Source organism: Spermophilus citellus, assembly GCF_964194105.1.
Source record: "Spermophilus citellus genome assembly, chromosome: 9".
Lineage (NCBI taxonomy): Eukaryota > Metazoa > Chordata > Mammalia > Rodentia > Sciuridae > Spermophilus > Spermophilus citellus.
Window position 1 is genome coordinate 108618777 of NC_138191.1, and position 26874 is coordinate 108645650.

Genomic DNA, 26874 nt, shown 5'->3' on the forward strand with positions numbered 1-26874 from the left:
GCCCAAGACAAGCAGAACATCATGGCAGAGAAGAATGTGGCTGAGGGAAACTGCTCTGCTGATGGCAGCCAGAGAGCAGAGGAAGAGGCCACAAGGAATATGAACACTTCTGCACACCTCCAGTGACTCACCTTCTGTAGTCACACCCCACCTGCCTACGGTTATTACCCAGTTAATCTATTCAAACTAGGATGAGCTGATATAATTACAGCTCTCATAATCTAATCATTTTGCCTCTGAATATTCATGCATTAATATAGGAGCTTTTGGGGGACACCTCACATCCAACCATAGCAGTATACAAGTAATAAATTTATAACTACATTTTTCTTAATATAATACACAAATAATTCTTTCTACTTTTCCTTGATTTAAGGGATGGCCAGTTGTGATTATTTTGTCACATTTTGAAAGAATGCTTCTATAGTATTGTTAATTTTTCTATCACATATTATCTTTCAAGAATTTCTAGAAATACCAGAACTTTACATTCTCTAGATCTATATTGTTTAATACAGTTGCCAGTAGCCATACGTGTTTATTTAAATTTAAATTCAATAAAAATGCAATAAAATTACAGCTCTTTAGGACAATCCATCAGCCACATTTCTAGTGCTGAATAGCCCATTAGACAACACAGATATAGAACATTTTTGTCATTGCGGCACAGCACTGCTTTAGATGTTAGTTGTCTATCCACTTGTGTTCTTTCCTGAAAAACCAAAGAGGATATACTTTCTGAGGTCATATAGATTCTACTCTCTTAATATTTGAGGGCTCTGAATATCTTATTTTGAGGATTCAGATAACTCTTTTTGATGTAACTTCTCAGTATCATTTCTGGTTTTTTAAAGTAAATACACTTTCACTTCCTGTAGGAAGACTGGATTACCATAATTTGTGAAGGTCCCAATCAACAGTAAAAGGAAGTCAAAGGAAGAATAGGCAAAATAGAAGTAGTTCTAACAGATATTATGTAGAGTAGTTACTCAGATTGTGAATAGTTGAGTTCTCAGGGGTTAACTAGTAACAGGAGTTTGACAGTCCCTTTTGTTAAGTATATTGTACTATTCACGATCTGAGTTTTCCTTCTGGGAAAGGTAATAAACCTCATTTCCCCCTAATAATACTTGTTATCTGCATTATATACTTTTAAAGCCATTTTGTCAGTGTAGAGTATATATACAATGGAGTTTTACTCAACTATAAAGAAGAATGAAATTATGGCATTTTCTGGTAAATGGATGGAAATGGAGAATATCATGCTAAATGAAATAAGCCAGTTTCAGAAAATCAAGGGTCAAATGTTTTCTCTCACATGTGGAAGTTAGAGCAAAATAAGGGAAAGAAGGAGGAAAGGATCAGATATCATAAAGATATAGGGAAGATCAGTAGAGTAGAAGATGGTATTGAAAGAGAGGGAGGAGGGACAAGAAAGGGGAGGAAATGCAGAATGCATTTAACAGAATTATGTGCACATATAAATATCCCATAAGGAATTTCACCTTTATGTGTAAGTACAAAGAACAAATCAAAAATAAATAAATGAGTGAAAAGAGGATCATTAGAGTAGATGAAAGATATTAGGGGGAGAGAGGAGGGAAAAGAAAAGGTGGAGGAATTGGGACTGAAATCAAATTCCATGCATGTATGATTTTGTCAAAATGAACCCAACTAAATATATATATAACTATAATGAAGGAAACCAGCGGCCACCATCTTGGACAGCTGAAGTAACCACCGCCACTCTCCGACAGATTGCAACAATAAAACAGGAGAAACCAGGACTAGCAGGAGAAACCAGGGGACTAGAGGCCAGGCCCTCGCGACTGGGCGGCTGGAGAACGCACGCCCGCTGGCGAAACTCCACCCGACACCCGCGTGACTGGGTGGCTGGAGTCCGCCCCCCGCCGGCGACCGACCGCACGACTGGGCAGCTAGAGATTGCCCGCCCACCAGCAACAGCCAGCCCATTGCCCCAGCGACTGGGTGGCTGGAGATCGCCCGCCCACCAGCGACAGCCGGCCCATTGCCCCTGCGACTGGGCAGCTGGAAACCGCACGCCCGACGGCGACCAATCGCCTGCTGGCTGCCCGCGTGACTGGGCAGCTGGAGACCGCCCAGCCGCCAGCGTCCAGGAGCTGAAACCAACCAGAGACAGTCCAGTCCCACCCCTCCATTCGGACACCCCAGTAAGGAGTCTGGGGCCCGCCATAGCAGAGAGGTGATGTCACTGGAGCTCGGCCATCGGAATTCCTTCCCAGCGGAATCCACTTTAGCAAGCATAGTCTACCAACACAAAGGAGAGACAACAGAGATATAAAAAACCAAAACAAATTTATAGAAGAGAGCAGAAACACAGCAATCAAATAGAGCTGGAAAGTAGCATGAACATCATGAAAAAACAAGGGAAAAAAGGAGTACAAACAATGCAGGACAACTTAATTCTACAGGAGGACCTATAAGCATCAGAAACAGGGATAGGGAAAGAACTCAAGGCATACCTAACTCAGATGGAAAGGAATATTAGAGAAGACATGAGACAGCAAGTCCAAGCAATAAAAGTATATTTTGAAAATGAATTAAACAAACAAATTCAAATGGCAAAGAACGAGCTTTACCAGGAGATAGAGATCTTAAAAAAATCAAACAGTAATCCTAGAAATGCAGGAAACTATAAACCAAATTAAGAACTCAAACGAGAATATTACAAATAGACTAGATCAAGTAGAAGTCAGAACATCAGATAATGAAGACAAAGTTTATCAACTTGAAAAGAATATAGTCAACACAGAAAAGATGCTTAAATCCCACGAGCAATCTATTCAAGAAATATGGGATGTCATAAAAAAACCAAATTTGCGAGTCATCGGGATAGAAGAAGGCATAGAGAATCAAACCAAAGGAATGGACAACCTATTAAATGAAATAATTCTAGAAAACTTCCCAGAGATGAAAGATGGAATGGATTGCCAGATCCTGGAAGCCTACAGGACCCCAAACATTCAAAACCATAATAGACCAACTCCAAGACATATAATTATGAAGATAGCCAACATACAGAACAAGGAGAGAATATTAAAAGCTATGAGAGAAAGGAGGCAGATTACATTCAGGGGTAAACCAATTAGGTTAACGACTGATTTTTCATCACAGACTTTAAAAGTGAGAAGATCCTGGAACAATGTATTTCAAATGCTGAAAAATAATGGTTTCCAATCAAGAATACTGTATCCAGCAAAATTAAGCTTCAGATTTGACAATGAAATTAAAATCTTTCACGATAAACAAAAGCTAAAAGAATTCGCAGCCAGAAAACCAGCACTACAAAGCATTTTGAGCAAAATACTACAAGAAGAGGAATTGAAAAATAGTGCCCAAAACTAACAGCAGGAGGTATCTCAGTAAAGGTGGAGGAAAATAACCAAAAAGTAAAAACTAGCCAAACTAAAATAAATAAATAAATAAACATGACTGGAAGTACAAATCATATTTCAATTGTAACCTTAAATGTTAATGGCCTAAACTCACCAATCAAGAGACATAGGCTAGTAACCTGGATCAAAAAAACAAATCCAACAATATGCTGCCTTCAGGAGACTCATGTGATAGGAAAAGACATACACAGGCTGAAGGTAAAAGGTTGGGAAAAATCATATCACTCACATGGCCCTCGGAAGCAAGCAGGAGTGGCCATACTCATATCGAATAAAATCAACTTCAAACCTAAGTTAATCAAAAGGGATGAAGAAGGACACTATATACTGTTAAAAGGAACCATCCACCAACAAGACATAACAATTATCAATTTGTATGCACCAAACAATGGAGCTGCAATGTTCATAAAACAAACTCTCCTCAAGTTCAAGAGTCAAATAGACTACAACACAATAATTATGGGTGACTTCAACACACCGCTCACACCATTAGACAGATCCTCTAGACAAAAGCTGAATAAAGATACTATTGATCTCAATAGCACAATCAATAACCTAGACTTAACCGACATATATAGAATATATCAACCATCATCAAGTGGATACACGTTCTTCTCAGCAGCACATGGATCCTACTCAAAGATAGACCATATATTATGCCATAGGGCAACTCTTAGTAAATATAAAGGCATGAGATAATACCATGCACCATATCTGATCATAATGGAATGAAACTGGAAATCAATGATAAAAGAAGGAAGGAAAAATCCTACATCACATGGAAAATGAACAATATGTTACTGAATGATCAATGGGTTACAGAAGACATAAAGGAGGAGATAAAAAAATTCACAGACAAATGACAATACAGACACAACATACCGGAATCTATGGGACACAATGAAAGCAGTTTTAAGAGGGAAATTCATTTCTTGGAGTTCTTTCCTCAAAAAAAGAAAAAACCAACAAATAAATGAACTCACACTATACCTCAAAAACCTAGAAAAGGAAGAGCAAAACAACAGCAAATGTAGTAGAAGACAAGAAATAATTAAAATTAGAGCAGAAATCAACGAAATTGAAACAAAAAAAAAACATTGAAAAAATTGAAAAAACTAAAAGTTGGTTCTTTGAAAAAATAAATAAGATCGACAGGCCCTTAGCCATGCTAACAAAGAGAAGAAGAGAGAGAACTCAAATTACTAACATATGGGATGAAAAAGGCAATATCACAACAGACACTACAGAAATACAGGAGATAATTAGAAAGTATTTTGAAACCCTATATTCCAATAAAATAGAAGATAGTGAAGATATCGATAAATTTCTTAAGTCATACGATCTGCCCAGATTGAGTCAGGAAGACACACACAATTTAAACAGACCAATAACAAAGGAAGAAATTGAAGAAGCCATCAAAAGACTACCAACCAAAAAAAGCCCTGGACCGGATGGGTATACAGCGGAGTTTTACAAAACCTTCAAAGAAGAATTAATACCAATACTTTTCAAGCTATTTCAAGAAATAGAAAAAGAAGGAGCTCTTCCAAATTCATTCTATGAGGCCAACATCACCCTGATCCCGAAACCAGACAAAGACACTTCAAAGAAAGAAAACTACAGACCAATATCTCTAATGAACTTGGATCCAAAAATTCTCAATAAAATCCTGGCGAATCGAATACAAAAGCATATCAAAAAAATTGTACACCATGATCAAGTAGGATTCATCCCTGGGATGCAAGGCTGGTCCAATATACGGAAATCAATAAATACTATCCACACACATCAATAGACTTAAAGACAAGAACCATATGATCATCTCGATAGATGCAGAAAAAGCATTTGACAAAGTACAGCATCCCTTTATGTTCAAAACACTAGAAAAACTAGGGATAACAGGAACTTACCTCAACATTGTAAAAGCTATATATGCTAAACCTCAGGCTAGCATCATCCTAAATGGAGAAAAACTGAAGGCATTCCCTCTAAAATCTGGAACAAGACAGGGATGCCCTCTATCACCACTTCTATTCAATTTAGTTCTTGAAACACTAGCCAGAGCAATTAGACAAAAGAAATTAAAGGCATTAAAATAGGAAAAGAAGAACTAAAATTATTGCTATTTGCGGATGACATGATAATATATTTAACAGACCCAAAAGGGTCTACAAAGAAACTGCTAGAGTTAATAAATGAATTCAGCAAAGTGGCAGGATATAAAATCAACACACATAAATCAAAGGCATTCCTGTATATCAGCAACAAAACTTCTGAAATGGAAATGAGGAAAACCACTCCATTCACAATATCCTCAAAGAAAATAAAATACTTGGGAATCAACCTAACAAAAGAGGTGAAAGATTTATAGAATGAAAACTACAGAACCCTAAAGAGAGAGATAGAAGAAGATCTTAGAAGATGGAAAAATGTACCCTGTTCATGGATAGGCAGAACTAACATCATCAAAATGGCGATACTACCCAAAGTTCTCTACAGGTTTAATGCGATGCCAATTAAAATCCCAACAGGCATTTCTTGTAGAAATTGATAAAGCAATCATGAAATTCATATGGAAAAACAAAAGACCCAGAATAGCAAAAGCAATTCTAAGCAGGAAGTGTGAATCTGGAGGTATAGCGATACCAGAGTTCAAACTGTACTACAAAGCAATAGTAACAAAAACAGCGTGGCACTGGTACCAAAACAGGTAGGTGGACCAATGGTACAGAATAGAGGACACAGAAACCAATCCACAAAATTACAACTTTCTGGGCTGGGGATGTGGCTCAAGCGGTAGCACGCTCGCCTGGCATGTGTGCAGCCCGGGTTCGATCCTCAGCACCACATACCAACAAAGATGTTGTGTCCGCCGAGAACTAAAAAATAAATATTAAAAATTCTCTCTCTCTCTCTCTCTCTCTCTCTCTCTCTCTCTCACTCTCTCTAAAAAAAATTACAACTTTCTTATATTTGATAAAGGGGCTAAAAGCATGCAATGGAGGAAGGATAACATCTTCAACAAATGGTGCTGGGAAAACTGGAAATCCATATGCAACAAAATGAAACTGAATCCCTTTCTCTCGCCATGCACAAAAGTTAACTCAAAATGGATCAAGGAGCTAGACATCAAATCAGAGACACTGCGTCTGATAGAAGAAAAAGTTGGCTACAATCTACATACTGTGGGGTCGGGCTCCAAATTCCTTAATAGGATGCCCATAGCCCAAGAGTTAATAACAAGAATAAATAAATGGGACTTACTTAAACTAAAAAGTTTTTTCTCAGCAAGAGAAACAATAAGAGAGGTGAATAGAGAGCCTACATCCTGGGAACAAATTTTTACCCCTCACACTTCAGATAGAGCCCTAATATCCAGAATATACAAAGAACTCAAAAAATTAAACAATAAGATAACAAATAACCCAATCAACAAATGGGCCAAGGACCTGAACAGACACTTCACAGAGGAGGACATACAATCAATCAACAAGTACATGAAAAAATGCTCACCATCTCTAGCAGTCAGAGAAATGCAAATCAAATAGATGAATGGATAAAAAAAATGTGGCATCTATACACAATGGAGTACGATGCAGCAATAAAAAATGACAAAATCATAGAATTTGCAGGGAAATGGATGGCACTAGAGCAGATTATGCTTAGTGAAGCTAGCCAATCCCTAAAAAACAAATACCAAATGTCTTCTTTGATATAATGAGAGCATCTATGAACAGAGCAGGGAGGAAGAGCAGGAAGAAAAGATTAACATTAAACAGAGACATGAGATGGGAGGGAAAGGGAGAGAAAAGGAAAATTGCATGGAAATGAAGGGAGACCCTCATTGCTATACAAAATTACATATAAGAGGTTGTGAGGGGAATGGGAAAATAAACAAGGAGAGAAATGAATTACAGTAGATGGGGTAGAGAGAGAAGATGGGAGGGGAGGGGGGGGATAGTAGGGGATAGGAAAGGTAGCAGAATACAACAATTACTAATAGGGCATTATGTAAAATTGTGGATGTGTAGCCGACGTGATTCTGCAATCTATATTTGGGGTAAAATTGGGGGTTCATAACCCACTTCAATCTAATGTATGAAATATGATATGTCAAGAGCTTTGTAATGTTGTGAACAACCAATAAAAAAAAAGAAATGCAAATCAAAACCACCCTAAGATACCATCTCACTCCAGTAAGATTGGCAGCCATTATGAAGTCAAACAACAATAAGTGTTGGTGAGGATGTGGGGAAAAGGGTACACTTGTACACTGCTGGTGGAACTGCAAATTGGTAAGGCCAATTTGGAACGCAGTATGGAGATACCTGGGAAAGCTGGGAATGGATCCACCATTTGACCCAGCTATCGCCCTCCTCGGACTATTCCCTGAGGATCTTAAAAGAGCGTACTATAGGGATACTGCCACATCAATGATCATAGCGGCACAATTCACAATAGCTAGACTGTGGAACCAACCTAGATGCCCTTCAATAGATGAATGGATAAAAAAAATGTGGCATCTATACACAATGGAGTACTACGCAGCAATAAAAAATGACAAAATCATAGAATTTGCAGGGAAATGGATGGCATTAGAGCAGATTATGCTAAGCGAAGCTAGCCAATCCTTAAAAAACAAATGCCAAATGTCTTCTTTGATATAAAGAGAGCAACTAAGAACAGAACAGGGAGGAAGAGCATGAGGAAAAGATTAACATTAAACAAAGACGAGTGGGGGGAGAGAAAGGGAGAGAGAAGGGAAAGCATATGGAAATGGTAGGAGACCCTCAATGTTACACAAAATTACATAGACGAGGATGTGAGGGGAAAGGGGGGGGGGAAACAAGGGAGAGAATTGAACAACGGCAGATGAGGTAGAGAGGGATGATGGGTGGGGAGGGGAGGGGGGATAGTAGGGGATAGGAAAGGTAAGAGAATACAACAGTCACTAATATGCCATTATGGAAAATGTGAGTGTGTAACCGATGTGATTCTGCAATTTGTATTTGGGGTAAAAATGGGAGTTCATAACCCAGTTGAGTCAAATGTATGAAAGATGATATGTCATGAGCTTTGTAATGTTTTGAACAACCAATTTAAAAAAAAGTATAATGCTCAAACAAAATAAAGCCTTTTTCTCATTTGGAATTTTCACTCTGTAAAGCAGGTAGCATTGGGTTTATCATCCCAATTTTTGTTGCAAAGCAAGCTGAATTTCAGTGTAGTTATTTGCATAAAGTCCTCAAGGAAAAGCAGTCTGTAAAGGAAAATATAGTTGTTCAAAATAGATTAAAATTTTAACTTCGGATTCAGTGTCTTCCTTTTTTAAAAAAATTAATATTTTTGTGGATGTTGTTCTTGCTTTACTGCCTCAGACTGGTACAGGAAATAGTGAAAGTTCTTTAGAAAATTCTGAGGCACTCTCAAAGAATTGCTGCAGTCTCATCTGGCCTTTAACCATGTGCTTTGGTCACCATAACAATATACTAAAGAATGAGTGGCCTAAGTAACACAAATTTATAGTCTAAAAGTTGTAGAGTCTGGAAATCCAAGATTAATATGCCAGCAAGATTGGTTTCTGTTGAGCCCCCTCTCCTTGGCGTGCAGGTGGAACCTTCTCTGTGTCCTCGTTGTGGTGTTTTTCTTGTGGTGGATTTTTGTTTATTTATTTTACCCTGTTAGATTTGGGTCCCAACCTTCTGAATTCATTGAACCTTAATTATCTCCTTAGAAGCCCTGTCTCCAAATGTAGTCAAATTGGGGATTAGGGCTTCAACATATGAATGGCGTTTTTAGTATTTTTTTTATTTTATGGCATAACTTGGTTAGTTGGAAATAATGTTTATACTCAGTGTTTGCATGGTACCAAATGTAACAAATATCTGTATTTATTTTTGTGAATATAGAGTCTTAAGTTGTATCAGTGATACTTGCTATAAAGTAACTTCCAACCTTGAGATATTTTAATAGAAAAAAATATGTATTAAATGTACTACTTTTCTTATACCCTCACTCAGTTTGTTAATACGTAAAGGTCTCAGTCAGGTTAATAACCATCCTCCTTCTTCTCCCCTCATCAACTTTGCAGATGGAGAAAATAACATACAGAGAAATTGGCTTGTCAGAAGTCAGAGCAAGATATTGGCGGATCCAGGGATAAATCCCAAACCTCATAACTCCTTAAGCAGTCTTTAGTTCATTGATTATGCAGCCTAGTGGTAAGTTCTTTTATGCTATCATAGAGGTAAGAGGGATTAAGAAACTGTATTAGCTTTCCATATCTGTGAAAAAATATCTGAGAAAATCAGCTTAAAAGGAGAAAATACTTAGTTTGCTTCATTGTTTCAGAGATTTCAGTCCATGGTCATTAGGACCTGTCACTTTGGGTACATGGTAAAACTTTCAAACATCGTGATAGGAAGCATGTAGTAAAGCAAAGTTGCTTTTGGTAGCTGGGAAGCAAGGAGAAACAGAGGAAAGGAATGGAGTCCTAATATATTCTTCATGGGCATGATCCCAGTGACCTATTTCCTCTACCTAGGCCCTACCTCCTAAAGGTCCCAAAGGCTAATGTCCATTTCATGATTCAAAATGCATTCAGTCCATCTCCAACAGTCAGTAAAGTTTTAACAATTCCAACACTGCTGAAAAGTCTTAATCTTCTCTGAGACTCAAGACATATTCTTAGCTGTGAAACCCCATAAAATAAAATAAAAAGTTACATACTTACAACATACAGTGATAAGACAAGCATATGGTAAACATTCCCATTCCAAAAAAGAAAGAATGGGGTAAAAAAAAAAAAAAGGAGGAATGGAACTAAAGCAGGACAAATCTAATAGGACAAACATAAAATCCTATAGCTCCATGACCAGCACACAGGGCACACAAAGGTGCAATATAAGATCTAGAAAGCCCTGTCCCCTATAGTCTTGCTGGCTGCAGCCCACATGGACTCAACTGTTTGGTTGACTGTGCTCTGTGTCTGAAGCTTTCCTTGGTAGATGCTCCACATTCCTGACATCTCCAATTTCCTGGGATCTCCAGTGCAACTTCAGTCTCATTCTCACAACTTCATTTATTTCCCTTTCAGGAGCTACTTGCAAGATCTCTGACCCTGCTATGCTCTGCCTGGCCTCCCACACTTTCCTTTGAATTCTCAGTAGAAACCATAACCCAACCCTTGCATTCTCCTCACCAAAAATCCAGCATCATGCCAAGCATGGTGGTGCAGGCTGTAAGCCCAGCAACTCAGGAGGCTAAGTCAGGAGCCAGCCTCAGCAAATTAGTGAGGCCCTAAGCAACTTAGTGAGACCCAGTTTCTAAATAAAATATAAAAAGGGCTGGGATATGGCTCAGTGTTTAAGCATCTCTGGGTTCAATCCCTGGTACCAAAACAAAACAAAATAAAAACCAGCATCTCCTGGATAACACTAAGTTCTGCCTCTAGGAACTGGGTCTGTTTGGACCACAGCTGCAGCCACCTCTGTGTGCTTGGATAATTGAACAAGGGGAAATTAATCCAAGCACACAGATTATGTAGCCCTATGGAAAAAAAAAATGTGCCCTATGTAGCCCTATGGAAAAAAAAATGTGCCTGGGAGAGGGTCTCTTCTCAAGCAAGTCTTTTAAATAAATTTCTACTCTACACTCTTGAGTCTAGGATGGGTGAGTTACTGATAATTCCTGTAATGCCTTCAAGGCAACTTTCTTATTTTCCTGGTGCAGAGTGTTTGGATTCTTCTCCTTCCTTCTCTCCTCCTTCCCCATTGTCCTTAAGGGACAAGGTCTTTCGATGTTGCCCAAGCTAGGCCCAAGCAATCTTCCCACCTTAACCTCCCAAGTAACTGGGCCAGTAGGTATGCCAAGCTTAGCTTTTAAAAATGGAACTAATAACTTTAGCAACCACACCCACCTTAGCCAAAACTTTGCATGCACTTCTCTGGCTGAACAAATTTAAAAAAATTTTTTGCTCAGGTGATTCTCCCGGATCGGCTCTGGTCAACTGGAGGGTCTCACCCAGGAGTGAATCGCAATAAAGCCTTGTTCAGCTGCTTTAAAAAAAAAATTTTTTTCCCCTCAGCTAGCACAGTGGCACATGCCTACAATCTCAGTTACTTGGGAATCTGAGGCAGGAGGATCACAAGTTTGAGGCCAGTCTCAGCAATTTAAATGAGACTTTGTCTTAGAATGAAATTTAAAAAAAATAAAAATAAAGGACTGGGAATGTAGCTCAGTGATACAACACCCTTGGGTTTAATCCCTAGTAACAACAACAACAAAAATTCCATCTGTTTTTTACTTTTGATTTTCATTAAATCTGTCTGAAAGCAGCCAGCAATACTCATGATATAGCATGACTGCTGTTTTGCTTTGAAATTTCCACCTTCAGATTTATTAATCCATACCTTTAAACTCAGCCTTACATAAAATTACAGGACATAGGCAAAATGTTTACCACAGTGTAACACATATGACCCCTAGTCCAATTTAATTCCCAACAGATTCCTTATGTACATCTGAAAGCTTATAAACACATGTCCTTTACTCCCTGCATTCCTATCAGCATTCTCTTCTGAGTTCTTACCAGAATCTCCCTTGAAGCTTCAAAATTACAAATAAGAGGAAATGAGGGGTAAGAGAAGAATAATACAAGTGGAAGAAATGATTTACAGTAGAGGGGGTAGAGAGAGAAAAGGGGAGGGGTGGGGAGGGGAGGGGTGGGGGGGATAGTAGAGAATAGGATAGACAGCAGAATACATCAGACACTAGAATGGCAATATGTAAATCAATGGAAGTGTAACTGATGTGATACAGCAATCTGTATACGGGGTAAAAATGGGAGTTCATAACCCACTTGAATCAAACTGTGAAATATGATATATTAAGAACTATGTAATGTTTTGAACGACCAACAATAAAAAAAAAAAAAAAGAAGCTTCTACTTATAGTATTCTAGGCTTTTTCTGGCCCACTTCTCTGGAGTTTTCCAAATTCCTCCTGCAGCCCAAATATGTGGGCTTCTGAACCACATGGTCAGGTATAGTCACAGCAATGACCCCACTGTCAGTACTATTTTTCTGTGTTTGTCAACTTTGTGTCACTATGACAAAATACCTAAGAAAAATCAGCTTAAAAAGAGGAAAGATGTTTTTTTGACTCATGGTTTCAGAGGTTTCAGTCTGTGGTTGCTTAGCCCTGTCACTTTGGGCCCATAACGACGTTTTCTAGTTTATTGTGCCTTACCCTTTCTTATCCCTTACTCAGAACTTATAATTTGGGTGATTTGTCTTCTTTGGAATTAAGTCACATTTGCCCTTCTGCTTCACACTAAAATCATGCTATTTTCTCAAAAGCCTATCCTACCTTTATTCCTGAAATAGTTGGGAGTCTTAGTTATTAGGAAGATCGAACAACCAAGCCACATGAAAAAAATATTTAATCAGTATATTTTGTCCTCTGTTCCTCACCTCCCCTCTTTGCCCATTGTTGGTTCTTATTGTAACTCTGCTTTCTCCATTATAGTAAAAACTATGGCCACTAATGTTGACCACTTCCTCCTTCTCTTATCCACCCATGTATCTTATTCCCTAGCTTCACTGAATTGTAATTGTCCAACATGGTACTGTCCAAGAGCAATTAATGCAAACCACATATGTAATTTAATTTTTTATAATAGCCACATTAAAAAAGGTAAAAATAAGCAAAATTAATTTAGAAATGTATTTTATTTATATATCTAAAATACTATTTTGATATGTAACCAGTACAAAAATATATACTGCAGAAATCCTTGAAATCTGGTTTCTGTTTTACAGCACATCAGATACCAAGTTTTATCAAAAATATTTGATCTATATTTAGATTACAAGAAATTTACAGTTGAAAAAGTAGATCTACTCAAAAAAAAAGGTGAGTTAGGCTTAGGATCCCAGGTGGGGGTAGGGAGGTGAACTAGGACCTACTCTGGACCTGGGTCCCTCGCAAGTCGGTGAGGGCAGATCTGGACTGGGCCTGAGCTCTCCTAATAGTCTGCCAGTTGGAAGGGGTGGTCCTGTGAAGGGGGCTGGGCTCTGGCGGGTGTCTGCCAATAGCAGGATGGACCCAGGCCTACTGTGAGCCTGGGTCCCATGCAGGCCAGCATGGGCAGATCTCTTAACATCTTTTGTCCTATGTCAGCTTTATTTTCAAGATTATATATTTTGTCTTTGTTGCCTGAAACTCTATCTTCCAAGTATTCTAATCTGTTGCTGATGCTTTTGGTTGACTAATTTTAGTTTATTAATTCCTTCATTTCAAGGGTTTCTGATTAGTTCTTTTTCAGAATCTTTATTTCCTTAGTGAAGTAATCTTTTACTTCTTGTGTTTTCTCTCTGATTTCACTCCTTACATCTTACATCTTTTACTTCATAGATCAGTTTAATTATGAACTTTCTAAATTCCTTCTGTGGCTGTTATGATTTGGATGTGCGGTGTTCCCCAAAAGCTCATGTGTGAGACAATGCAAGAAGGTGCAGAGCAAAAATGATTGGATTGTAAGAGTCTTAACCCACTCAATGAATTAATCACCTTATGGGATTAATTGAGTAGTAACTGAAGGCAGGTGGGGTGTGGCTGGAGGAAGTGGGACATTGGGTGTGGCTTTAGGGTACATATTTGTATCTGGCAAGTAGAAATCTCTCTGCTTTCTGATCATCATGTGAGCCACTTCCCTCTGCCACACTCTTTAGCCATGATGATTTGCCTCACCTTACGCCCTGAGGAATGGAGATGGCCTTCTATGGACTAAGATCTCTGAAACTGTAATACCTCAAATAAACTTTTCCCCCTCTAAATTGTTTTGGTCCTCCTCTAAATTTGTTTTGGTCAGATCTTTTAGTCACAGCATCAAAAATGCTGACCAAAACCAATGGCATTTCATCTGCTGTAGTGTCAATGGATTCTGTTTTTAAGGTATTTTGATTTGTTTGGGATGGTTTGTTACCTTGCTTTTTCATGTTGTTTGTCTACCTATCTATCAGTATGAATCTGAGGCAACAGAATTTCTACTTTATGAACTTATAGTGTCCCTGAAGGTTTCCAGGTTAGTGGGAAACAAATAATAACAATCAATGCAAACAATATACAGCATTAAACTAAATACTTAATCCCTACTATGACATCTACAATGTTAATTGGCACAATAAATAGAAATGTATGGCAGTCAAATAATAGAAAAAAGGGATTATAATTTCAAAAGGTCAATAGGAGGAATGCAAAAGAGATGTAGGTTGTTATGATTATCAAGGAGGAATGAAGAAAATAGAAGTAAAAAATTAAAGGAAGATTGAAAGAGAAAATAATTGAATTTGGCTGTTAGCAAAAGGAAAGGGAGAAAGAAAATCAAGGGAAACAGATAAGTGAAAAACCACGAACTCTACAAAATAAAACCAAAATATACTAATCAAAAACCTTAACCCTCAAAAGACAGAGCCATGAAAAGTAACTACCTTTAAAAATGCTAGAAATGAGAAAAGAGTGACAAATATATGTATGTATAAATGTCCATAAACCATTCAGAACACAATCAAACAGAGAAAAAGAAAAGGGAAAAAAAACAGTTCTTGGTGAAAAATTAAGGAACTGTTTCCATTGTAGTAGTCAAATGTGTCAATGAGAATATGTGTTCGTTGTCTATTCCCAAATGTCCCTCCTTCCTTTTTTTCTTGTGCATATGTACTATGCACAAGAGAAATGACCACAGGCTGTCAAATACTTCCTCTTTTTGTTTTGTTCATCAAGTTGCCAGTTGAAGTTCAAAAATTCTTAGCTTCCCCTTCTGGCAGTATGAGATAAAGTGGGTTTGAGTGTTGTGTTCTCCACTTTCAGGGTGGGGTAGCTGTAGAGTTCTGTGAGAGGAGTTCCCGTAGGCAGAGCTCCTGAAGGCCAGGCTTGGGTCTAGACAAGTCCCAGGTGCTTTATTGAATGGCAATTAGTCTAAAGATATTAAATCAGAGCACTACCTGGGCAGCTGCTGATCCATGCTGGGAGACTGCACGCCTGGAGTCTCCCCTGGGTTCCACTCATGCATTGGAGGAGCCAATCCTCCACCACCCACACACCCTGCCCTTCCCGGCTTCCTGGGTTCAGTTGGAAAGCACAGTCACACCGTCCCAGCTGGTTCTACAAGCCACCAGATTCAAAGGGGGGAAAGGAAACCAGGCTCTAGGGTCTCTATGACCTATATTCCCCGGGATAAAACACTGTCCTTGCCTGATTTTTCTCCTGTTCTCCTAGGCATACTCTGGGTCATGCCAACAGGCATCTACCAGGTCTGTTTTTCAGACCCAGCTCAGATTTTCCAGGTCTAGGCTCCTGGACTTGCTCCTCACAGCTGCCACAGCCTCATGGCAAGGTAGCTCTTGCCTCAGCTCTCTGTAGACAACCAAAAGACAGTAGGCGTCTTTCCTATAGCACACCCTCTGGATCCGTCAGCAGTGTCCCTGATCTCTGATTTCTCTGTACCAGATGCCACAATGCCACCTACAATGCATGTTTCCTTAGTCCCCCTCCCTGCTTTGCTCACAGTGGTCAGTTCTGGCAGCCACTGACAGTGGTGGTGTGCTTCCTTCTTTATTTTAATATATCCCAAGCTGTTCTGAGTGTTCAGAATTGAATCCTAGTAAAATCCCACTTTCATCTATCTCACTGGGAAGCTATTTATCCACTTTCTTGGTCCCCCACCATGGAGCAGCTTGGAAAGCAACCGCCTCTACTCTGCCATCTTCTCTCCTGATGAATGTGATTTCAGTAAGGAAGTAGCAAAGACTTTAGAGTTGTTTTGAAAATACTGAGTTGGAAATGAGATTTAAATGTCAAACTGAACAATATAGAATAGGAAGTGCTCTTTCATTCATTTAATTGATTCTGATACGTAAGATATAAAGGAAAATATCACATAATACAGGTTTATGAATAGTTAATAAGATAAACACATGTGCTTAATCAAACATAAATATATACACATGGGATATAGATTCATTGCTACTACCTCAGCTCCCATAATATTATTTGTTACTTAGAGAACAAGAATCCCAAAGTTTAATAGAATCTTAGAAGTGTTTTTTTTTTCAACCCATAAATTCCCTCTCAGCTTAGGAAAGTTTATACATTTGATGATAAGTGGTCATCCAGCCTTTCTGCTTCCACAGGAAAGTTCTCATTGCCAGAAAGTCTCTGACATCTGCTTCCCTACAATAAATGCTTTTTCAAATACCTCCAATCAAAACCCCTGGTAAGAACCCCAGTAGAATGCAGTTTTTGTTCAGTGATATATATGCAGTATCTAGAATCATGACTGACAAATACCAGATAAGTATTTGTAAAATGAATGAATCTTACTAAGCAGGATTCACATTGTTGCTTCAATTCCATTTTTCATTGTGGATTTACTCCCTTTTTGGACCATTATTATATATCTTTCATTGCTTTTGCTGCACTACATCTTCCCCTCCATGACACTATTAAACTTACTGAGCCCCAGATTTCTCATCTTCAAAAAGATATTGATAATACCTGAGGTGATAGATATGAAAATCACTGGCACTGGCCTGCTATCAGGTAATGTTAGATGTTAATTAAATCTGAAATGGAATCAGTACAGCAACCTCTGAGCTTACCTTACCCTGACATCCATGAATGAAAATTTCATTTTTAAGATTAATTTTTAAAATTATAGCAAAACATACATAACAAAGTTTACCATTTTAATTTTTTTAGTGCTGGAAATTGAGCCCTGTGCCTCACACATAGATGAACACTCTACTACTAAGGTATATCACCAGCTCTCCATTTTAACTAATTTTTAAGTGTACAGTTCCATGGCATTTCTGGTCAGAAAATTCAGAAAGACATTTACTTATGGAACCATCAGTCCCATCTATCTATAGATCATTTTTTTTTTGCAAAACTTAAAACTCTACCCATTAAATAATAGCAATTTCATTTTTAATATTAACCTAGTATGATTGAAATAGTATATTTGTTGTAAAAAATTAAGATAAAGCTAAATATGAATGACTTTTATATTATCTGCAGTTTTAGATGCTCTGTTTTCTGTTATTCTTAGTTAACATGAATAACTGCTATCCAACGTTAGTGGTTTCTTTAGTTAAGTACCATTCTCTATATTACAAGAGTTTTAATGAGAGCATCATTGAAATATTGACTTATTCATATGTATAACTTTTCTCTCACTCATAACTGTTTCTGAATTTGGTAAAAAGATTTTTTAAAAAGTGCTTTCTGTGTGTCAAGTTCCAGGAATAGATACTGCTTAGTAAGTATTTAGATGTAGCATTCTGTGATAGGCATAAAGGTACAAGGTTGAGCTAATACTTTTCTTTCTTAGGAGCATTACCAGAAAATTTTTATAAAGTAACATTTGTCCTAGATCCAGAAATATCTGGAAGAGAGAAGTGGGAATATGTTTATATGTTTGGTCACAGTTTAGGGTATGATCCTTAAAGACTTTTTATTGTTGTTGTGGTTTTTGGTTCTGGGGATTGAACTCGGGGGCAGTCAACCACTGAGCCACAACCCCAGCCTTATTTTGTGTTTTATTCATAGACAGAATCTCACTGAGTTGCTTAGTGTCTCACTATTGCTGAGGCTGGCTTTGAACTTGCAATCCTCCTGCTTTAGCCTCCCAAGCTGCTGGGATTACAGTTGTGCACCACTGTGCCCAGCCCCTTAGGACTTTTAAATGGAGTAGTGACATATTTTATCTTATCTGTACTTTAGAAAAATAATGTTGATTTGTATGTAGAAAAGACACAAGAATTAAGAAACTTTTTATTGAGTAAAGGAAGAGATAATGAAATCTGAATTCAAAACTTGGCAAAGAGTTTTTAAAAAGTGCTTTCTGTTTGTCAAGTTCCAAGAATATATACATAAGCTCAGAGGTTGCTGTACTGATTCCATCCAGGAGATGGGAGAGAGGAGCTGGTCATTTTAGAGATAGAACTGGCAGAATTGGATAACCAATTGATTTGAGAACCAAAAGCAATGAAAAGCAGACAATTAAGAAGAATTTCAGATTTCTGACTTGTTATTACTAAATGGGAAAGGGACTACCAGAGAAGAAAGACATTGCTTGTGTAAGAGGAATAAATTTGATTATTAAATAGTATCATACATGTCATACTACATTAAACTACATATCACAATATACTCTGAAACATGGCCATTATTCTTAGAATGCTTTGAAATTTTTTAAATAAGTGGTTTCTTTTATTATGTGTGAAATTCTATCAGTTGCTGTTTTCTCATTTAGGAACTGATACAAGAGAAAACAACTACATTACAAAATGTACACTGTTTAAATACTTCCTGATACACTGAGTAATTTATGGCAGTATTTAAACAGTGTACATTTTGTAATGTAGCTGTTTTCTCCTTTTCTTCTTTGGGCACTGCTTTCCAGGTTCCTCTAGTTTGTGTGAGGAATTAAAAATACTTCTTCTTGGGGTAGGGCTGAAGTTCAGCTACATCTAATTAATTTCTATAATTAGAAATTATAAAGGGGATCCAGTACTACCACCCCGTATATTTATTTGCTGTGTTTACTTCCATTTTTTTTTAGTGATAATTTTTAAGAAGTGTATTCATTTGTTAGGGCTGCCATAAAAAAGACCACAAGTTGATGGTTTAAATGACACTAATTTATTTTCTCATAATTCTGGAGTCCAGAAGTCCAAGATCAAGGTGTCAGCAGGGTTTCCTCCGAGGCCTCTTGTTCTTAAGGTATAGATGGCCATATTTTCCCTCTGTCTTTATGCCATCTTTTCTCTGGCCCTGTCCAATTGTTTTTTCTATAAGGATATCAGTCATATTGAATTAGGGCCCACCTCAGTGACCTCATTTTAACTTAACTACCTCTTCAAAGATCTTTTCTCCAAATACACACTCTGAGGTACTGGGGAGTGGGGACTTCAATATGAAATTTGGGAGGGCACAGTTCACCTACATGGGTGCTCTTTGTTTTTAGTTTTTTTTTAATATAATTGTGATATTTTATGAATGTAACTTTTATTCCCTTGTTTTACCTAATAACATTACAATTTAACATTTTCCCATTTATTCTTTAGCCTTTGTAAAAGTTTAACAGCTTCAAAATATTTTTCCAAGTGGTTACACAGCTGAATCTGAATCAATCTTCTGTTCTGAACACTTGGGTGTTCCCTCTTTTCTGTTACTATAAGCAGTTCTAAAGCTTTTTAATTACAACATTCTTGTCTCTATTTGCATTATTTCCTAAAATACAATCTCAAAAGTGATGACTTAGTTAAAAACTGTTAATGGAAACTGCTAAATTCAGAAGTAGTGAATCTTGTGTTTTCTTTCTACGTGACTCTTTTCTCTCTTCCTGCAGTAATAAACTGGAATGAAGTTAGAAAATACAAATATGGTCACCTATCAGAGTCTGCATCCCAATATCAAGGTAAGAAAAAAGCCATCTAGCATGAAAAAGTTTTATTTGACATTTTTTACCATAAAACATTTGTTCTTAGAAGTCTGAGTTTATAAATAACTCACTTTTTAAAGAAAAAGCAAATATTGTCATTATTAAGGTGTCTATAAAAAGTAACATTTTATTCTGAGCTGAAAATCTGGAAATGTACATTTCTTATAAATAATCCCAAATTTATTTAGAGCTTTAGGCACTGTTGCTCAGTCCCTCCAGGTTTTCATAGTTTTTATTAGTTTAGTCTCTAGAGGAAGGCAAAGTTTAGTGTACTGCCGCAGCTACTAACTAATAAAACTCAGTATCTTTTAAAATGAAGTAATCAGATAAACAAACTTTCAAACCCTTATTTTACTCCAGAATTGCACCTTTCTGTCATTTCAGTATGTTTATCATGATGACCTATGCTATAACATTTTTTTGTTTAATAGAAACTGGTGACATCCTGGAGCTAGGTAAGATATTTTTCTTGTTTCTGCTAAATAAAGGGAATTACTAAACCTGGGATAAGATTGTAATCAGTTTTACTCTACTAGGAAGATAATTCCATGTGTCTCCATCTCATAATCCAATGAACTCTGTGCTCACCTGCCTAATGTAATTTATCTCAGTGCCACATCAAGTCCTACTTTTCAGGAGGTCACAGACAAAGCTAACAAAAAGGAAGGGGGTGTGGCTGATTATGTAGACTCTAGGAGAAAAGGAAACTGAGCCCCACTGGAAGTAACTTCTTAATGCACTGCAACTAGAACTAAACAAAGTTCCACTGTCATAAACCAAAGTTTGGTGGGAATTGCCCAAAAGAAATTAATTATAAATTGAACTGAAATTAAACCTAAAGATTTTCTAAGTGTATGAACTAAATTAAAACTAAAATATTAAAATGTTATCAGGTAACAAATCAGATTGATACTTCTTTCGGTTTTTATCACTGTATAGTATACTTCAGGATTAGGATTTGAGGAATAAAACTAATACCAATATTTCTCAATCAGCTTTTGGGTTTTTACATAAACATTAATATTAATGTCTTAGAATCCTTTAAAATCTTTTTACATATTACCTTAATGTTGGTATCCTGATACCTTTATGAATTTTTGTTCAAATTTTGTGTGTGTGTGTGTGTGTGTGTGTGTGTGTGTGGTGCTGGGGATTGAACCCAGGGCCTTGTTCATGCAAGGCAAGCATTCTTCCAACTAACTGAGCTATATCCCCACCCCCGTTCAGGTATTTTGGTATATTTTGTTACTGTAATTACATGTGTTCAGCCTGTTATTGTCTATTTGCTTTTTCTTGCCTTTTATTCCTGTAACATGATACTTCCCATTGCCCACTGACACACAGCATAACATAAAGTAGAATACTAAGAGTCAGAACCTCCTGGGTGTGTTGAGAGCCAGCTCTGCCACTTAGTTACTCTTAAATCCTTAGTTTTCTGATTTGTAAAATAGGGTTAATTCCATTCTGCCTACTTCACACGTTGTAAAGGAGATGGGCATGAACTAAATCATGCAAAAATCCTTTAAAACTTTCAGATACTGTAGAGGATTGTTTTGACTTTCATTCTGTTCAATGATTTTACTCAGACTTTAAGTCAGATCTTCTAACATTCAAAGTGAAGCATTATGAATGTGAGTGAACTGAAGAAATTAATGAAATTAAAATATGCAGGTAAAAGTACCTGGCACTTTATAAAGAAATGATACTTATTTTTATTGCTCCTTAAAACCTTTTTCAAGATTTCTAAGGTGCCAATAAATAGTGGGAAAATGCTCAGACATAGGAATCATGCAGGACTTGGTTCAAATTCCTGTTCCCCACTTAGCAGTTTAGTAACTTTAGGCAAATTATTTAATATTTTTGAGCCCATTTTCTTATCTTTATAATGAGCACAAAACCTGCTTTTCAGGCTGTAGTGAACATGGGAGATGCTGTGCTAGTCTGGCATGCCAAGGGAAGATAGTGATAGCTGCTGCTAGTTTTGTTGCTCATATAAGTAATAATTGTAGTTCAGTGACAGCTTTAGGCATGTAAACAATCTATTTATTGAGAGGGGATTATGAAACATGGATGCTCAATTCACATAAAATATATCAGTTGACAAATGATGTTAAAATTTGAAAGTGTAGTTTTCCTCATGAGAGTACTGGTTAGCACAGGCATAGCCTTTGACATGACTTAATACTACATATTTTATTTTTTTTACATCAGGCAGAGAGAACAGCCCCAAATATCAAACAAATAAAATTTAGTAGATCTGTGGAACTTCAGTGTTGGAAATGCTGCTCTGGCCCAGCATTTCAAATTTGACATTTTGAATTTCTTATAAAATGTCTTATCTTGAACTCTACAAGTTGCAGGGGACTTATAGCCTCCTCAGGTAGATTGCTTCATATTAGATAGATATTGGGCAAAAATCTCTTTCTTTGTAATTTATATTAGTCACATTCTAACTTTTAGGGCTGTATGAAACAGGTTTAGCCTATTTTTTATTCACTGGTCTCTTGATTATTAGAAAGCAGTTGTAGGAACTAGTTTGTCACTGCTGCTCTGCCATTTTCCTGGTTTAAGCCACTATCATCTCACACCTAGATTATTAATGGCATAGCTTCCAGCCTCCATACCTTCCTTCCAGTCCATTGTTCACCCTGCAACCAGAATGACTGCACCCTAAGCCCTTCATCACTTTTGCTTCTCATTAACATTGTGTGGGAGGCATTGATATCTGAACAGTGCTTCTATCTACAACTGCTTTCTTAGACTACTTTTTCTTTAAACTTTACCCAGTAAACATACCAAAAAATCCAGTTTGTAGAACTCCTTTTGCTCACCTCCAAGCCTTTATACATGCTTTTATTTTCCTGTCTAAAACAAAGTTTCCTTTCTCTTTGGCTTCTGCTTATCTTTTTACACTGTTACTTAGGATCCTAAAGATGACTTCTTTGCACGTTTCCACAAACCCTCCAGGTGCTCCTATAATACCCACCACCTCTCTAGGTGTAGCCCTTACCATAGCATATTATAGTGGATTGTTTGGCCTCTGTGTCTCACTAGACCAAAGCTCTTCAAGGGACAAGGACAATATTTGATCATGATTATGTCTCCAGCACAATACTGTTGATATTTGATAACTGCATGGATGAGAAAATGGCTCTGAGACTTTGCTTTTTTTCTAATGCTAAGTAGTCATGAACTATTCCTTCAGTTGATCCTCAGGTGACTCTTTGCCACAGGTCACCATTTCAACTCTGCTTTGCTGTATCTGTCTCAAAGTAACTCCCAGATGAAATTTAATATCCCACATGTGATTTTACTAGTCCAGTCAAGATTAGGACTATTACTTCTGTGCTGCTTTTCTTCAAAAACTTTCACTAAATCTTTATCATTAAGTTTCAAACACTGTATAAAACAGTGAAGATTTTAAAAATGAATAAATATATTTCCTATCCACAAAGAGCTCACATAAATAATTATAATGATAGGATGTGATGACAGTAGGGGCATAAACAAGATATTATAGAAAATATGGAAATTATAGGATTTGTTCTTGGAATATAAGAAAAGTCAGAGGTTTTGCAAAGAAAGTAACATTTTTACTAAGTATCATTCAATGGGTAGAGGCGACATGGCAGACATAAGAGGCAAATAAAGCCAAAAGTTGTTTAAGGAAACTCTTAAGTCATATTGTGATTCTGTATCTATGAAGCCTCCCAAATCCAAATCTTTTTCATTTCAGGATACCTGCCTGAACCTATAAAAAGTTTTTAATTTCTTCTATTAATTTCTTCTTTGTTAAATAAAAATAAAGTGACTTTCTTTTTCATCCTTTTTCAAAGAAGAAACTACATGGAAATGTTAGTGGAGCAATATCATAGTTGAACATATTTTTTACCCAATATTCTCCAACCTTTGAGAATTTGATGAAAGACTGTACATATTAAATCACTTTGATTCTTGTGTGCATGTTCTTTTAAAACTAAAACTAGCTGGCAGAAACATATAATAATGAAAAGTGTTGCATTGATACTAGGAGCTGAGTTTTTACTTGAAACCTTTCTTTTTCAATCAGGGTATTTGATGAGTTCTTGACTTTTAGTTAGGATGTTGTCTCGTATGATTAAAAGGTTACTAATTATATAATTCAGTTTCTATTATTTGTTTTCAGAATTTTTTTTGGATTGGTGTTTTATTTTGAAGTGATCCATTAAAAATATAAAGCTATTAATTTTAAAGGGTTCTGAGCAATGTTTTGAGAATGAATGACTGTGTATCTTATAGCTTTAGACATTTTTAAATAGCTGGTTTTTATTAATGTTAGGTATGCCACAATTTATAAATCATCTGAAAAGTGCCAAGAAGACATAGCATTGAAGGTATGACTTATGAAAAAGACTTGCTGTAGCAGATATTTAAATTGGTTATGAAATGATGTGAAGCTGAGTGCTTCTCATGATGGAATAGACAGGCTAATTAGAGGAACAGAATAGAGTCCAGAAATAGATCTAAGAATACATAAGAAATTAATATAAGATCAAGGTGGCATTTCAAAGAAGTAGGAAGAAGATGATTTATTCAGTAGATGATATTCGAGCACATTTATTGAATATGTGTAAAAAGGGAAAGCTAGAACCTTTTCTCATTCATTTCATAAAATAAATTCCAAATAGATCAAATACTAAAAAAAAATGAAACCAGAGAAATCATAGAAACATAGGCTAATATTTTTTTATAACATTGAAGTGAGGAAACTATGGTTTGAAAACCAAGAATCCATAAAAGAACAGACTGAGAAACTTAAAGGCAAACCCTACCAAACTGAGACATACATCCTCAGTATAAGGACAGACAGAGGATTAATAGTCTTCATTGACAAAGACCCCTCAGAATCTGTGAGAAAATAAAAAATTAACTCGGGAGAAAAATAACAAAATAAAATGTAAACTAGATGATAACTGTAAAAACAAGAGCTTTAACTTTATTAATCAAAAAACTATAAATAAAAGATAAATAGTACTTTTTTCATTGATAATATTTATCAAAATTATAAAGATTATGCCCACACACAAGAATGGGGTCCTAATTAGAAAAAGATATAGCCTATGCTTGTATAATTTTATGAAAATGGATTCTACTATCATATATAACGAAGAAGAACCAGTTAAATTAATTTAAGTAAAGAAAATATTAACTTTTCCTTAAAAAAAAAACAGTTTAGGAAAGGTGTGGGAAACACACTCTCATGCAGTTCTGATGAGAATAGAAATTTGTATAATCATTCCAGAGACTATTTGGCAACATGTATTATATCAAAATTTAAAATATTCGTGTTCTTTGTTCATTAATCCTACTCTGGAATTTGTCCTAAGAAGATAATCTGAAAAGTATTCAAAGAGTATCCACTTAATGAAATAATAGTATTTAACAAAATTTGTTGTTAAGTTATATAAATTATGGTATATATGAACAGTGGAATATCATTTAAACAGTAATTTTGGAGTAGGATTTTTTTATCTAAAAGTGTTGATTTTCCTTATTGCTCTCAGGCATTTGAATTCTACACTTACGTGGAACAAAGTAGAGATCTTGTAAAAGAATGTGACCAGAATGCCAACTAACAAACATCTTGTTTATTATCTTTCTTCCCCATTAGAGTGTAAGCTCCACATGGACAGAGACTTGCTCTATTGCTCTTGGCCATATATTCTCAGTGCTTAGAGCTAGGGTTAGCATACAATAGGTGTTTGATAAATATTTGTTGAATGAAGAAATATTAGAAAAGAGGATTCAAGCATCCAACTAGGTGAACTCCTGTGCTTTACATTTTACAGGCTTCTTATGTCATTTGTAAGAAATTGTCCCTTCATAGTGCAGGCCCTATTTTCCTAATGATAAATGTTATTGTAGTGTGGTATGTGTTAGAATTTTTTTATTGTTGGTTGTTCAAAACATTACATAGTTCTTGACATATCATATTTCACATTTTGATTCAAGTGGGTTATGAACTCCCATTTTTACCCCGTATACAGATTGCAGAATCACATCAGTTACACTTCCATTGATTTACATATTGCCATACTAGTGTCTGTTGTATTCTGCTGCCTTTCCTATCCTCTACTATCCCCTCTCCCCTCCCCTCCCCTCCCTTCTTCTCTCTCTACCCCCTCTACTGTAATTCATTTCTCCCCCTTGTATTATTTTTCCCTTTCCCCTCACTTCCTCTTGTATGTAATTTTGTATAACCATGAGGGTCTCCTTCCATTTCCATACAATTTCCCTTCCCTTTCGCTTTCCCTTCCACCTCTTATCCCTGTTTAATGTTAATCTTCTTCTCATGCTCTTCGTCCCTACTCTGTTCTTAGTTACTCTCCTTATATCAAAGAAGACATTTGGCATTTGTTTTTTAGGGATTGGCTGGCTTCACTTAGCATAATCTGCTCTAATGCCATCCATTTCCCTGCAAATTCTATGATTTTGTCATTTTTTAATGCAGAGTAATACTCCATTGTGTATAGATGCCACATTTTTTTTATCCATTCATCTATTGAAGGGCATCTAGGTTGGTTCCACAGTCTTGCTATTGTGAATTGTGCTGCTATGAACATCGATATAGCAGTGTCCCTGTAGCATGCTCTTTTTAGGTCTTTAGGGAATAGAAGGGGAATAGCTGGGTCAAATGGTGGTTCCATTCCCAGCTTTCCAAGAAATCTCCATACTGCTTTCCAAATTGGCTGCACCAATTTGCAGTCCCACCAACAATGAGCAAGTGTACCCTTTTCCCCACATCCTAGCCAGCACTTGTTGTTTGACTTCCTAATGGCTGCCAGTCTTACTGGAGTGAGATGGTATCTTAGGGTGGTTTTGATTTGCATTTCTCTGACTGCTAGCGATGCTGAGCATTTTTTCATGTGCTTGTTGATTGATAGTATGTCC

At 36.7% G+C, this 26874-nt stretch overlaps 1 protein-coding gene across 7 annotated transcripts in view; it reads left to right on the top strand.

The window, feature by feature from the left end:
- SCMH1 (Scm polycomb group protein homolog 1) overlaps nucleotides 1-26874 on the top strand; it is a 189939-nt gene that overhangs the window by 47099 nt on the left and 115966 nt on the right. For 3 of the 7 annotated variants that reach the window (XM_081308957.1, XM_081308956.1, XM_081308951.1), the window contains exons 2-4: nucleotides 9529-9658; nucleotides 19852-19920; nucleotides 20376-20399. In XM_081308957.1, the coding sequence (XP_081165083.1) occupies nucleotides 9646-9658; nucleotides 19852-19920; nucleotides 20376-20399 (106 nt within the window). In that variant the 5' untranslated portion in view covers nucleotides 9529-9645. Of the gene's footprint in view, nucleotides 1-9528; nucleotides 9659-19850; nucleotides 19921-20375; nucleotides 20400-26874 lie in introns of those variants that run through there. The other 4 variants (XM_081308952.1, XM_081308955.1, XM_081308953.1 and 1 more) reach the window with 4 other exon arrangements.